The sequence below is a fragment of the Anser cygnoides genome, chromosome 25 (genome assembly GCF_040182565.1).
Source record: "Anser cygnoides isolate HZ-2024a breed goose chromosome 25, Taihu_goose_T2T_genome, whole genome shotgun sequence".
NCBI lineage: Eukaryota > Metazoa > Chordata > Aves > Anseriformes > Anatidae > Anser > Anser cygnoides.
In genome coordinates, this window is record NC_089897.1 from 6,038,195 (window position 1) to 6,052,855 (window position 14,661).

At 46.5% G+C, this 14,661-nt stretch overlaps 2 protein-coding genes across 17 annotated transcripts in view; one reads left to right on the forward strand and one right to left on the reverse strand.

Moving 5' to 3' along the window:
- The window catches only part of KCND3 (potassium voltage-gated channel subfamily D member 3), a 117,523-nt gene that overhangs the window by 102,354 nt on the left and 508 nt on the right, over window positions 1-14,661 (reverse strand). For 4 of the 7 annotated variants that reach the window (XM_066983089.1, XM_066983092.1, XM_066983091.1 and 1 more), the window contains exon 2: window positions 9,145-10,329. In XM_066983089.1, coding sequence (XP_066839190.1) covers window positions 9,145-10,253 — 1,109 coding nt within the window. In that variant the 5' untranslated portion in view covers window positions 10,254-10,329. Of the gene's footprint in view, window positions 1-9,144; window positions 10,330-12,786; window positions 12,950-13,762; window positions 14,142-14,233; window positions 14,379-14,661 lie in introns of those variants that run through there. The other 3 variants (XM_048070876.2, XM_048070875.2, XM_013189705.3) reach the window with 3 other exon arrangements.
- Window positions 1-14,661, forward strand: part of LOC136786944 (uncharacterized) — a 197,222-nt gene that overhangs the window by 95,095 nt on the left and 87,466 nt on the right. The window lies entirely within an intron of this gene.

The following is a 14,661-nucleotide window of genomic DNA, read 5'->3' on the forward strand; positions in this document are numbered from 1 at the left end:
AACACTGTTGCACCGAGCCCTCTGCATCTCAGTGCTTAAGCATAGGTTTCCGGGCCATTTAGCCCGATTCTGCAGGGCTACTCTCTTCAGAAGCAAACAGTCCTTCTCAAGGGCTTTCTGGGGACATACATCAGCCAAATTTTGCAAAGTCCTGAAGGCAAAAAGCTAAAGCTGATCTGTGTTTTAATTTTGCTGCAGATGGCAGGGCAAGATGAAAGCAGCAGGCTTCCCCAGGCGATCTGCTCAATGGCTCTCTTGAATCCTCGCGGTGAAGAGCCTGCTCATAAAATGACTTTGAGTGGCTGCCCACTTTGGTTTTGTTGTTGTTGCAGATGCTTTTCTAGGTGAGAGAGAATTCATACGCCAAGTGCCACCCTCCATCAGGAGAAGCGACAGAACTGGCGGCGATGCCACAGTGTTCGTCCCCAGACCCAAACCCCACACGGCCCCGTGCAGAAAGTAAGGAGAAGTCCATGAAGTAGAGCCAGAACAAAAGAATGAAATCACTAAAAAATGAGAGAAAGAAAGAGCCAGATGCTCCAGCATCATTTCTCAGGCTGCAAACCAAAACGAAAAGCCAGTAAAGATTTGCACCTTTTAAAGAAGTAATGAATTGTTTCCTCCTCTGGCAGGCAGTGATTTGACTTGCCACATGCCTCCTAGTAATTTCCCAGCAGGTTTTAATGTTGGAACAATGGCATTCTGCTAGATATTGATTTTAAAATAACTCTTCCACGCTTACTTGTAACCTTAAGAGGTGAATTACAGCCCTTGAATGTGCTCTAATGTAGCACTGGTAAATAGTTAAACAGACACGATCTGTTTCTGCGGGCATTGCCCGTCCAGGAGAAGGCAGAGCGCAGCTGAACCCTGCCTTTCTCCCTGTGATGCTCTGCGAGCCCAGCGAGCACCTTCCTGCCTCCGTTTCTCCTGCTCCTCGGTTTCTTGGGTTGAACCATGAGCCTTTGCTGGGAGCAGGACTGCTGGTTCCCGTGCGCTGGTAAAAGCTGAGAGTGCGTCCCCCAGGGAGGACATGCACCCCTTCCCCGGGGTGTTTGGGGCACAGCCCAGCCCGTCCAGCCCCGCTCAGGCAGCCGGGGACTGCGGCACCCGGAGCGGTGGCTGCGGCAGGCTGGGGGCTCCCGCCGGGCCACGTCGCAGGTGCCAGCCCCGTCGTGATGGGGTTTGGTGTCTGTCTGGGAGCGTCTGGCTGCGCTTCTGCTGGAAGGCAGGATGCCACCGTTTGCTCTACGGGAAACACAAGAACAGTATTTTGCTGTAGGATTGTATGAAAGCTCTTAGGGAGTGGCACAAAGCTGAGAAAACATGCGGCAGGCTGCCTGCCCAACGGAAAATATTAATAAATTTACAGTGGATGTGGTAGAGTTTGACAGAAAAAAAAATTCTGTGCTGAATGTCGAAGCAGTGAGAGTGGGAGGGCAATGGATAAATGACCTAATGGGGGCTCTTTTCTTCATCACTTTCCACGGGCTGTGATGCTCGCCGTGGGACAGCCCCGGGGCTGCCAGACCCTGCTGCAAGCGTGCAGGGGAGCTGAGGCCGGGTCCTCCTGCACCCGGGGTCATGCCCAGGCGCATCTTCTCAGAGCACTTCACCGGGTAATGCAGAAACCAACAGCTAGGATCGGAAATCTCCATTTCTGAGGCTTGTGCTGCATTAAAAATAAATAAACCTTCTCTGTCCTCTGATAACAAGCTGTGGCAGCTCCGTCCCTGTGCACTTCTGCATGGGTGGGTATGAAGGGCAGGAAGACACAGCCTGCATTAAATGCCAGCAGTACCCAGCCTCCCCCAAACCCTGCAGAGCCGCACAGGTAACAGTGGTGATGTTCATTTAGGAGCCGTGGTACAGCCGAGGCTCTCTGCTGGAGACTCAAGCCCAGCTGTAAGCGTGGTGGGTGCCATGGAAGATTGCTGTTGACACTAAGCTGGGAAAAGTTTCTCCAATTATCTTACAGCTTTCTGTAGCTTTTTGCTTTTTTTTTTCTTTTAATGAGGTGGCCCCACCTTGGTGCCCAGGATGCTCCTCTAGAAACAAGCTGCCATGGGTCACGGGTGTTCCCACGTTCTGTCTTCAGCTGCCCCGAGGGTAGGGATCCATTTAAATTAGCAACAAAACCTGCCTCGTATCGTTTCCTAAACATTAAAGTGGGCCAGGAGTTCCGTGCCGCATTTCACACCCGATGCCAGACCCACGGACGCTGGCGGCGCGGGGGCTTTGCCTTGGCTGCGATGTGAGCACCGGGCTCGAGGCGCTCCGAAATCCCCTCGGCAGTGCCAGGGAAGCTGTGCCTCTGCCCGCACTTCATTCTGAAAGCTGATTTCGAGTGCATGGGCTGCAGTCAGCCAAGAGACGTAATCAGTTTGGGCTAATTCGTTGCAGGGCCTTTAACTTCCCCTCCCCTTACACTGCTTTCCTACTGACTGTGGCTACTCTGTCCCTTATTTTCAGCTGATCGATGTAAACTAATTACTTTTACTGGGTCAGCGCTATTATGAAATTATCATTTTATGAGACTAAAAATAACTCCGATCCAAGCCAGCAAGCCAATCACTTCCCTTCATCTCCGGCAAAAATACACTGTTACCTTAATCTGCATTTCTCAGGCACTCACTATGATGCAGGCTGGAAAGGGGAAAAAAAAAAAAAGAAAGAGGAGCTAAGAAAAAATTTGTAATTCAGTTGCTAGAGATGCATCTCTGCCAAGGCTCCCGTTGGTAAATTTAGTAGACATGTTATAATTTTAGACAGTACCATTACTCGACATTATTCAAATAATTTACTTGTCACACAATGACTTTACCTTAAAGGAAAGTTATTTTGTCTTGCCTATTAAAAATGGGATATTTGCACGTATGTGCAATTGTTACAAATATCCAAAGCCACAAAAAGTCTAAGGACAAATAAATTCCCTCTTTTTTCTTTCTTTTTTTTTTTTTTAAGAGAGAGAAAAATCCAGTGAATTCTACTTGCCATGAGAATGAGTAAAGGTATTTTAATACTTCTGGGGTTCTGGTGAATACAAATAGCTCAACAATGAGATGCTTGCCTGAGATTTACGTCAAGATAGTGAAGGAAAAAGGTTTCATCTGTAGTTTCTGATACAAAGACATTTTGCACACAATATCTGTAAATCCATTAGGGGAAGAAAATTGATACACATTTCATATAAGATGAAGCTGGAGTCAAGAGAATGAAAGCTCAGGAAAATGGCTTCTTTGTGTAGCTCCATCAATTCATTGTTTGATTGGACTTTCTGTATATTAAATTCAAGCTATTCTCTGGCCTGTGGATATAAGACTTGTTGACTGGGTAGGAAATGTTGAGAGTGATGAAATTTTAGCGCCTTGCTTTACGAAGGAAATATCCCACATCTCATCTGTCTTTCCACTGATGATGGTAAATATGCAAAGTAGCATTTCTATTAAAGCAATTTTTCTGATTCGGTTTAATGGCAGTTACTGAAGTAGTGACATGCAAAATGTGATTACGGGGCCAAGCTGCAATCCCTCCGGAGAACCCGGCGTGGCAGCGCTCCAGAGATGATTTATTGTTTTCCTTACTTTGCAAACTCCTCTGAGTTTGCGTGAAGGAGGGTGAATGAAGGTTACTATCAGCCCGAGTGGTTTCAGCACTTTGCACGGGAGGAGTAACTGCAAAGAGATCTCCTCGCGCGGCGCTGGCAGCCCCTGCAAGCGATGTGGTCGGCACGCCGTAAGCCTGCGCTCGCCCAGCTGTCAGCGCTTGGCAGTAAGCGCTTCACATCCTGTTTCACTGCTTCAGTTTCATCCCGTTCCTCCTCCAGGGTTGAATACCAATAAAATAGCCCAAGAAATCAACAAAACTAATATCGTTTCTTTCAGAAATTCTTGACCAAGTGTCAGTTCTGCCTTGCTGTTCCGCCCCCCTGCTTCGCACCCACGGGGTGCCAGCCGGAAGGGCGCGAATAAACCCGAGCAGACCCCTGCCCCCAAACGCCAGCTCTCTAAGCGCACCGATCATGACAACTGCAAGAAATTCCCAGTCCCACTGCAGGTCAGGCTGTTGGAATAGCTCGGCCGGCACATGTTTTAGTGACTCCCTAGTGTTAACCTGGTTCCTTGAATAAACGCTATCACAGAATCACAGATAGATGCGTCTGTGTTGTCCTGGTGCATGCCGTGTATCTTTCCAACTCGGTGCCCAGTGCAGCTGAATCTCAAAGCCGGGTGGTGATCCCCAAACCGTGCTGTTCTTGCAAATCGTGAGGTCAGGGAGAAGACAGATTCTCCTAGGACCACCGTGAGGGTGGTGAGCTGTGGGAGCTCAGCCTTCCTTACGCAACAGAAAATCATGCAGCACGTCCTTAAGCTCCAACCCAAACAAAATCCATCACAAATCTCTGTTCTTTGGTCCCCCAAACTACTAGTTTCGTGACACAAACGGCCCCGAGATCTCCTTGACAGCTCCCTCTGGCGGTGACACAGGTGTTTCACCCTCCTGTGGTTGCAGCACGCTCTAAAATGCCATCAGGAATGCCATCTAAAACGCCTGCTTTAGGGCCACCCGCTTTGGGGCTGGGGTGGGCTCGGGCACCCCCTGCCAGGGCCCGGCTGCAGCGCCCTGGTGTCCCTCGGGACGCGGCAGGGCGCGGGCAGAGGCAGACGTGGTGCTGCAGATTTCACAGCTGGGATTTGGAGCCTACGGTGCAGGTCGCAGATGCTGCCGGAGAGCCTGAAACATACTGCTGTTGTCAGGTGAAATGAAAACAGCTATAAAAAGCTTAGAAAAATACGCGCTCTGGGCAAAAATGGTTTGGGCTTTAGCAGCAGGAGAGAGGCGTAGCGCCGCAGCCTTGTTTGCAATGCGTGTCGGCGGGCGAAGACACGTGAGGCTGGCCCATCCAAATCAAATTCCAGTTACAAGTAAATAAAAACAACAGGCTGGTAACAAAGTAACAACATTTATGATAATTAAACGGTCTCAATATAGATGTAAAACTGATGGCTACTGCATATCAAGTTAGTTAAAACCAAGAGGGGGGCACAAATGCTACCGAGGGGAACTGGCAGCGTGCTCTTGGGGCGGAGGGCTGGGGAGGCCAGGGCATCCTTCAGAAGGAGGGGGGGTGGCAAACCTCACGTTTAGTTGACTGGTGCTTTAACCAAGGGCAAGAGAGAAGGTGGGTAGCTGCTGGCCTCGCGAGGAGAATGTTTCTGCCTGAATTGGATAGCTGATTTTGAATTAATTTTGAATAGTTGTTTCAGTAATTCAGATTGATTTAAGATGCACCCAAGAATAATGCTTTCATTATAAAACCTCCTGAGCAAAATTTAAATCGTGCTAAATTAAAAACAGCCTCTGTTAAACCAGGGCTGATGAGCACAGCAGAGGGATCAGAGACGCAGGGTCAGTATAATTTAATTCCTTTGCTTTGTTTCCCATTCCAGAAAAGCTGTTGTACCTTTCTCCTTGGGTTGTTAGCTACCTAAGGAGCTGGCAAGTTGTCCGTCATTTCTCAAAACTCGGCTCCCCGATTCGCAGAGCAGTGCCACCAAAAGCTGCACTTACTCTATTATACGCGGTCCTTCACCCTCCAGAAGAAATGCATTTTTGTTGCTTTTCCTTTATGGGTCAATCTGGGAATCGAGTTGTGTCTGTAGGAGCCTGGAACAGCAGCGCCTGCCTCGCGGCACAGCAGGAGAGCTCTGGGGCTGCGCGCGCCCAGGTCCGGCCCTATTTGTGGTGGTGATGGGACGACCGCGCTCGTGTGTGCTTCAGGAAGACAGGCAGCTTGATCAGAAGCCCAGCAAAATCACGGTGTATATATATGTAATATGAATCACGACTCAGATGCTCGGTAGCACGGCCACTTAGCTCTGGCTGAGACGCAGCAGGGTAAGGCCCTGTTCTGCGGGGGGCTGCAAATGCCCTGCACGGGGGCTGGGGAAAGCAGAGCTCGCTGCTGCACCACAGCCACGTCTCTCGGGCCTCCGAACAGCCCTGCCCTGAACATGCCTCAGCAGGGAGCGAGGCAAAGCCTCCAGCCCTGGAGAACAAGTGGAGCTCCACCAAAACGAGCAGGCTTACACCGAAATAAAGCTGACGCGAAACTGCAAGGAGCCAGGACAATCAGTGTGATAGTTGTCTTGGGATGATGGGAGAGAACACCTCAAAGCGAAATTCTGAGCTAGAGAAACAAAAATAAAATTAAAAAATTGAAGGATTTTCATTTTTATTGTTGTTCCTGTGCCTCTTGCTCAGAGGAAAAACCCTTTTGGAAAATTCTATATTACTGTCGTGTACTAGGCTATAGTACAGAGGCTAGCTCAGACAAACTACCACAGCTTCCTCAGATTCAACTGAATGAATTTAATTTACAGCAGCAAATATCTGGCTTAGATTTTTTATTTTAATTATTAACGTTAGTCAGCTGGAACATCTGTTAATGCTTTCCTAATGATAGCCTTGTTTTCTCATTGTAAGTAAACTTTCCCTTTTATATAAATTGAGCTAATTTTTTAATGTCTCGGTAACACAGGAAAAGTTATCCTACATGTTACAAATCACTTTTATAAAGCACTCTGTCACAGAAAGAAATTACAGTGTCAGGAAAATGCTCAATTATCTGGATTTAAATGTTTCAGGGTTCAAAACAAATATATATATATATACAGGTGTGTATGCATTTGAGTTAAAAACCCTTGCACTTTATAATTTCTTGTTTTAAATACTGGCTACATTTAAAAGACAAATAGCAGATAATATTTAAGACATTTATAAAAGCTCTTAGCATGGCTGAAATGGAAGCCGCTAACGGGCACCTGCTAAGTAGGCAAAGTCTGATGGAGTAGGGAGCATGGAGGGGACTTTGGCTGCGGTTTTGGCAGCCTCCGTGAGACGGGCATTGCCAGCGCTCTCATTAGGAACAAGATCCTTCCAAACACACTTAAATGATTTCTGAAGAGAGAAGTAGATGAAATATTGCGTGAAAATGCCAATTTGGAAAAGCGGAAAGGTTTTATGGGCAGATGAAGGGGACCAGGGGTCGGTAACCACCCACACCACAGGGTGCGAGGCAGGAAGATGGAAATGCCCCTGGGCCAGGAGGTTTCATCGCTGCCGCTCATTCATTTTGGCACCGTGGAGCTCAGCCAGGGGCGAGCTGGTGCTGGGGGCGCCTGGCTGCACCGCTGCCACCGCAGCGTGCCTCTCGGAGGGACCCGGGGAGCAGGAATCAGGGGCCGATAGCTCAGAGGAGCGACTTCTCTCTCTAGCAAGGGTTTTGGGCAAGCCAGCAGAGAGTGCTTGGCTTCTGGTGCTCGGACAGGAAGGTGCTCGGTGCCCAGCGAATGCGGTCGGAGGCAGGCAGGGGCTGTCAGAGAGCACAGGCTTTCCTCAGGGTCTGGTATTGCCCAGGTTTCTGCGTGTCTCACGAGCCTGTGAGAACGACGCAATCTGAGCTGACAGACTGTGTGCTGGAGACACCTCTTTTAGTGAAAGTCCTGCAACAGAGCGCCCCAAATCAGTAATACCAGAAGTTTAAGTTTAAGGCTTGGATAGCTCCTTATAGGTCCCTTTCCAATGAACTCTTACAAAGCTCTGTTTAAATGTCTGTTTTTTCAAAATTCTTGTCAATTCACTTAAAGCACTCGTTCATGTATAATTTGGGTGATTGCAGAGTACTGAGGACACTTCAAGTCCTCAGGAGCACTCAGTTTTGTCTACCCGCGTGTTCAGAAAGGAAGGGAAAGAGAACAAGACCAAGTCGCTACGCTGACGGGAACAGGGACTTAATTGCACTCTAGAGCACATTCTGCATGTATTTTACAACAAAGTTTTGTTCCCAAGCAACCCTGAATGTTTCCTTGACCCTAAATTTCTTGTGGCAAAGGTATAACAATGTACATGTGTATCTGCGTGTGTGTCGGTAGAAAGATAGGTGCAATCGTTGTTAAACAGAAACCAGAAAATCTTTCGGTGACTATGACAAACATCCACATTTTCATTTAATGAAGAAATTCAGACTTGCAGTTGTCACATGCTCAGATTCTGTGCCTTTCTGACAGCTGAATTATGATTTTAATAATTTAAAAGTGCTACTGTGAGCCTGTTCATGCCTAATAGGCACAGAGAAGTGTTTAAAATCAAAAGCAGCTTAGAGAAAAAGTGGTCATTCCTGTCACCATATTACAGGGACGAGAATTGTCTAAATCTGAGTGTTGAACTGTGTGAACTCTCCAGTGGGAAAAACTCTTTGCAAAGTAGCTTTAAAGTTTGGGCATTGTTCTGGTGGATGGAATTAAGAGATTGCCTACTTTCTTTTACGTAACCCTGTCAGGATGAGGGGTTGGTCATTCCGACAAAGGTTTTCAAAGCTCAAATCTATAATTTCAGTAGAAATATCTGTAAGACAGAAATGAAATAGAAAAAAAACAGTGCCCTACAGGCTACATATCTGTTGCTTTGACTATAACATTACCTCTGTACCTGTCCATAGGAGTGTTTGAAATTCTAGTGCAACTGCTATAGTGTACTCCTATTATTTTTTAAACTCAGCACTTAAGACAGACAAGAAGCCTGTTCCTTGCTAAATTAAGTAAAAAAAATAAAAAATATATATATATACATTTGTCCTGGAGACCACTGAGTATCTTCCAGGAGCATAGCAACCCACAACAGCCATTTGAATTCAGCAACCTGTAATTCCTGGCATGTCAAGCAAAGAAACTGTGACCGACATTGTGAGAAGAGACAAAACATACATCAGCAATTTTGTATAAAATCTACGGCTCAAATGAACGTCTGAAAGAAACCCACAAGCTCCAGTTGCCAACTGCCTTCCACTCCCGTTATCTTTGCTTCAAAATGAGTGCAAAACCGGACCTACTGTTCTGCCCTGCTTCTTCTGCATCCATCTACCATTGTGCCAAGCATTTGTCAAGTGGGTTTAAGTACTTTTTCTGTTTTATTCAAGTTTTCAAAAGCATGAAATGCAGAAGTTGTCAGGCAAAGAACAAACAAGTCCTTAACAATTCCATTCCCTTTTGGAACATGCACCCAGAAAAATGCTTAGGAGCAACTGAAGTCAAGCTCCCAGTACACGCTTGCCTGCTGCTCAGTAAAAGAAAAAGTAATACTCACCCAAGTGTTGTCATGGTTACAATAGTGTACCAAAAGGAAGCAGGAATACTGGTGAATTTGCTTGCTGAGGACCCCTTCTCTGCATAAAACATCACAGTTGCAAAGATGATAATTGCCATAGTTAGGGAAAAGAGGAGAAAGCCAAGCTCAGAGGCACAGCTCTTCAAAGTGTAGCCCAAGATTCTTAAGCCTTGGGAATGGCGAGAGAACTTGAAAATCCTGAAAACCCTAAAAACCCTTAGTGTCACAAAGGCTCCGCTGACATCCTCGTTGTTGGTCATCACCAAGCCAATGTAGTATGGCATGATGGCCACCACGTCGATGATGCTCATCACGCTTCTGATGAACCTATAGCGACTTGGGGCCGCAAAGAGTCTCAACAGATACTCTACTGTGAAAATCATCACACAAGCCGTGTCCAAGCAAAAGAAAGCCACAGCGTATCTCTCCCCACATGGAAGCTCCTTGTTTCCAGGCACCGTGCCACAAGGGACAGTTTCCACGACATTAGTGATCACAGAGACAGCAATAAAGAAACCGGTGACGTAGTAAAAGACTAAGGCTAAGGTGCTGGTGTGGGGGTTCTCGAAGGCTCGCCACATGGTCTGCCGGAAGCTCAGGGATGGCATGGACCCTTCTTGGTTGTTTTCTGAGTCATTGTCATCCATCAGCCGCTCTGCATTCTCCCGCTTTCTGTCCTTGTACTCTTCATAGCAGCAGTCCCCGATGATTTCAGGGAGGATCCCATAGAAGGCAAGCTCTTCATCATAGGCAGAGATGCACTCGTACCTGGGATAGTGCAGCTTGCCAGTTCTATAAAAATTTAAGATGCACCTGAAGACCTCAGGGTCCCGGTCAAAGAAGTACTCCTTAGTGTCTTCGTTGAAGAAGAACTCCTTCTCGGTGCTGCCCAGCAGAGTGTCCGGGTATCTCTCAAGTGTAGTCCTCCAGGTCTGGAAACGCCTGCCACTCACATTGAGAATGATCAGCTCGTCCTGCCTCTTGTTTTTCTCTGTGGGAGCCAGTGGCATGGGACAGTTGGCCACTGGCATCCATCCTATGGCAGCTGCCCTGGCAAAGGGCAGCCACGCTGCCACCCCTGCTGCCATGCTGACCCCAGGCCTTGCTACTGAAGAAGACACTTCGGCTGCTTCGGAGACCTGTCCCAAGTCAGATCAGTTCCATCTACAACACAGAACAAAACAAACACAACACAAAGTCAAGCAGGGTGTCTTGCTCCGTTGTGCTAAAGAGTTATAGATCAGCATGTACACAAGAATATAAAACAACCGGCTTGCCCTCGTCTCCTGGTTGAAGAATGATGTTAAACAAGGCACATGATAATCAGCTCAGCGAGGTTATGGCATTATTATGGATTGAAATTTTGAATAGCAAATGATTCCTCATTAAAAGCATTTTAAAAGTAGCATAAACACAGTAATTTATATTTGCTTCCTTACAAACAAGACTAATCCGTAATTCCCCAGGTGTAAGTCTCATGTGCTCATCCATTTAACTACAGCTGTCAAGAAAGAGCTGGGAGCTCCAGCGAAATCAGCCTGCAGTTCACCCAACGAAATCGTATGTCATGAAAAGCCACTACTGGCCTGAGCTGGGTTTCCAGTCTTAACAAAGTTCAATATGTAATGAACCTGAACATTGTCAGTTGAAAGAAGCACAAAAACTTCTCTGCTTTTCATTAATTATCTTCCACCTTTAATTAAAGACCTGGGCTCAGCAGCAGTATTTTGCTGGTCTCTTGGATTTAGGGATGTGTTTTAGCGTTGTGAAATCTTGCACCCCTCCACTGGACCAGGGGAAAATTCTGACTTTTGCAGGAATGTTGCTCAGAATATCTGAGCATCAGTAGGCTGAATCCCAGGTGTGCAAGTTTACGGACCTTCCAGCAGGGACGTGTGTCGGTGAAGGACGTGCACGCTGGATTATGCTACCAGCTGAATACCAGGAAAATCAGAACGGGGAAGCCTCCAAACTTGGACAGCTTTCTTCCAGCAGGAAGATACCTTGGCTGTTGCCTAGCAGGCAGAGACAGAAGTCCTTCAGGCTAAGAACTGAAGGACTATTAGGCTGAAGTGAAATATGTTCAATGCACTCTTGATTTTTAGATGAAAAATATCCCAAGTTGTCCAGATCCTCAGCCACTGGAAATCAACGTTCTCTTGAAATTATAGCATTTATTTGTGGTTCTGATCTGGCCATGAATTTTCTTTTTCTTTTTGGTCTTTGGTGACAGTTCTTAGAATATTTAACTTGAGTTTTAACTTATATTTACTTTTACTTCCCTAATGTTTTTCTAGCTCTACCATAAAATTATCTGGAGAAAGGTACCATTATCCTATAAGATGCATTAGGAGCCCTATCAAAAGTCAATTTATCAATGGAGATTCCATTGATTCCACTGACTCAGGCCCTCAAAGCCTAATTATATCCTCTACATGATAGCCTTCTATGCAATTTTACTCTGAACTTTTTTAATTATATGAAAGCTGCCATTCCAGCCAGTAAGGCTGCAGCATTATTGATTTCAACAGCCATCAAAATACTGAATAAAAAATGACGGAATCAATCTGTGGTGAAAATGACTGAACTGCTCCCAGAAATGCTCTTCCTCTTCAGGACACATTAACATTCATCACCTTAATGTGGAGCATCTTTCTATGCAATTTTACTATCTAAAGGACAACTGAAATCCCTCGTGCAAGCATCTTACTGCTGCTGGAAGAGGTTTTGTAATTATGAAGCATATAAGAATCCATAGTGATGCTTATCCCAAGGAGACACTTTTCTTATATACCAAGCCAATATCCCACAATATTTTGCTATAAAGGATTGTTCAATATTACTATGCACTATTTTTTCTCTTTCTCCTAAAGAGTGAATTTGTTGCATCAGTCGTGCCAGACTGACAGCCCTGGAGACCAGAAATCTTTTTCCGTGGAAGAGGCAGAGCACAGCACTGCAAACTTTCTCTGCACTACTTTGAAAATATGCCCAACTCTTTAGCTGGAAGGCAATCTCCAGAGGCTAAGACAGTAGAACTGCCGATTTCTTTTAGCAGCAGTGGTGGATTTTTAACTTTTATGAAACACTGTGTTAAGAACAGGACTGCAAAACAGGAGGCAGCGAAGTGACGACCATTCCATTCATTAACCACCGAATATACACAGGCAAATAACGAAGAGACAAAGATAATGCATCCTGTCCCTAATTTCCCTGCTGGTAAACTGTCTTCTGTGCTTTTTAATTTCAATTAGCGACACCACCACAGCCATTCTACCAGGACTGATTGGCGATGTACAGTGACCTGAGCAGCTACAATACACTGGATCCTCATCTTCCCTGATTTCTCTGGGGAACCTTATTAGAAATCTCTTCTGTACTTATAACTTTGGTTGTAAATTCCAGGTTACCTACATTAGCTGCTGAGGCACTATAAATACTTCACATATAATTGTTCTAATAAAGCACTGGTAACTCATAAGTGACTTACACATTTTTAAATCATTTTTAAAGATAAAATGGGTCTTTCTATGCTAGCAGTATATGTGGGGAAGCTATAAATATCTTAGCCATGAAATGGACAGGAGATTGAAACAAAAGAGAAAGAGAAGGGTATTCTACCATAGAATTTTAGATCCCGTTTCTCTGTGACAAAGAAATGCAGCTGGTTAAGAAAACTTAGTGCTTCATTTTCAAAGTTGCATTCATCTGCTCCATTTGATCCTCAAAATGCTCAAAAAGACATGTTTTTTTCAGCTGTAAACTGGGTGTCTGTAAGGAAGGACTGAGAGGGAGAAGAATAATCAAATCTCCTATCACAAAGGTTTTGCATTTTCTTATCCACGAATCTTTGAAACTCCATCCTGCCCTGAAATGAGACAAAACTGGGAGAGGTAGGACTGGAATTGAAATTCAGAGCTGCACGACCCATGCTAGGTAAAAACAAGCAAACAAGCAAGAACAACAAAGAGTTAAATAGTTTATCTATAAAATAAGGAAGAAAGCCTCCTTTTCTGCACACCAAGCCTGGGTTTCGGTAACTGCTACCCATTCTCTTTAGGCTGGAAAGCAATTGCCTGGGCTCAAAATATACCGTACAGTCGACTGAGTCTCTTCAGCTCGCATAGGAAACAGACACGCTTCAGTTCTAACAAGCATGTATTTGCCTACACACACATTTTGAATTTTAATTACTGTAATTTCAACATGTAATTTGGAAGGAACTAGTTAACAAAAGATCGGTTGCCTGTTGATGCCATTTAGAAGACCTGGTACGCAAAATAATTTGCTTCCTTCTGACTTAAAGTCAGCATCTGTGAAGAAAATGAGCCTTTTACTCTGGATACTGTACTACTCTGGACAGAAAAGCTGTGCCCTGACCCCTCCGGCTCCCCAGAACTCCGATCCCGTCTGCTGCCTCCCGACCACCTCTGGCTGTAGCAGCGCCAGCTGGCTTCGCTGCCACCGTGGTTTGATCCCAGTTTCAAAACAAAAACCTGGCATGCACTGCTAGATCAATACAGCTCTGGAGAAAAACTTTAGAGAACAGTCATTTCTATTTACCTAAAGGGTCAAGAAATAAACGATGGATTCTTACCACATTAACTTCCACTGGCAATGCCATACTTAATAAATGCCTCTTCACAAGCTCACAAAACCAGAAGCAAAACAAAAATCTCATCGTGTCTCCCTTTCTGGAAGCAGACCGGGATGATTTAAAATGACTGATAAACATGTGAGTTTGTCGATGAGACGCAATGCTAACGGGGGCGAGGAGCCTTGAGACCGTTCATTCTCTCCTTTTCTATCCTTTGTTGGGTCAGGCTCAGACAGCAAAGATGCTCTTGCTTAAAAGCAAAATATGTCAGTCAGAGCTTCAATATCCTCTTTCGGTCACATATTCCTTTCCCTTCCCAGCCACATCAGATAATAAAACTTTCTGCAAAGCATTCGCTCCCTCAGCCAGCTGGAGAGATCTGGGGGCAAAAGCAACAGGCTTAGAATAAAGGCACGCGAACTTCTCCCCGCACCCGGCAGCCCCACCTCGCAGGCTCGCAGGACGCCTTACCTGGCCGGGAGGATGCTCGGCGCCCCGGAGCGGGGCTGAGCCTGGGGAGCTGGAGGAAGGGGGAGCAGTCGCTCCTCCGGCTTAAAGGTGAGCTGCGCTGCCTGCCTCTCGGCTCCCTCTCTAAACGCAGTCAGGAGCAATCAGAAAACGCGATCATCATCGTGGAAGTATATATAGAGAGATGACTAAACAGCTGCTCCCTCACCGCAGCCGAGCCCCAGCCTCTGCAGCCGCCGCTGCCCCCCCCCGGGCCGGCCCCGGCCGCCCCCTGCCCTCGGAGCGGCCCCGGGGCAGGGCAGGGGCAGGGGGCGAGGCGCGGCCGGACTCCGGCAGCCCCAGCCCAGCTGCCCCGGGGCCGGGCAGCGCCGAGGATGCCAGCCGCTCCCCGGCACCGGGAGCCCGCGGCAGCCCTCGGCCGGGGCTGGAGC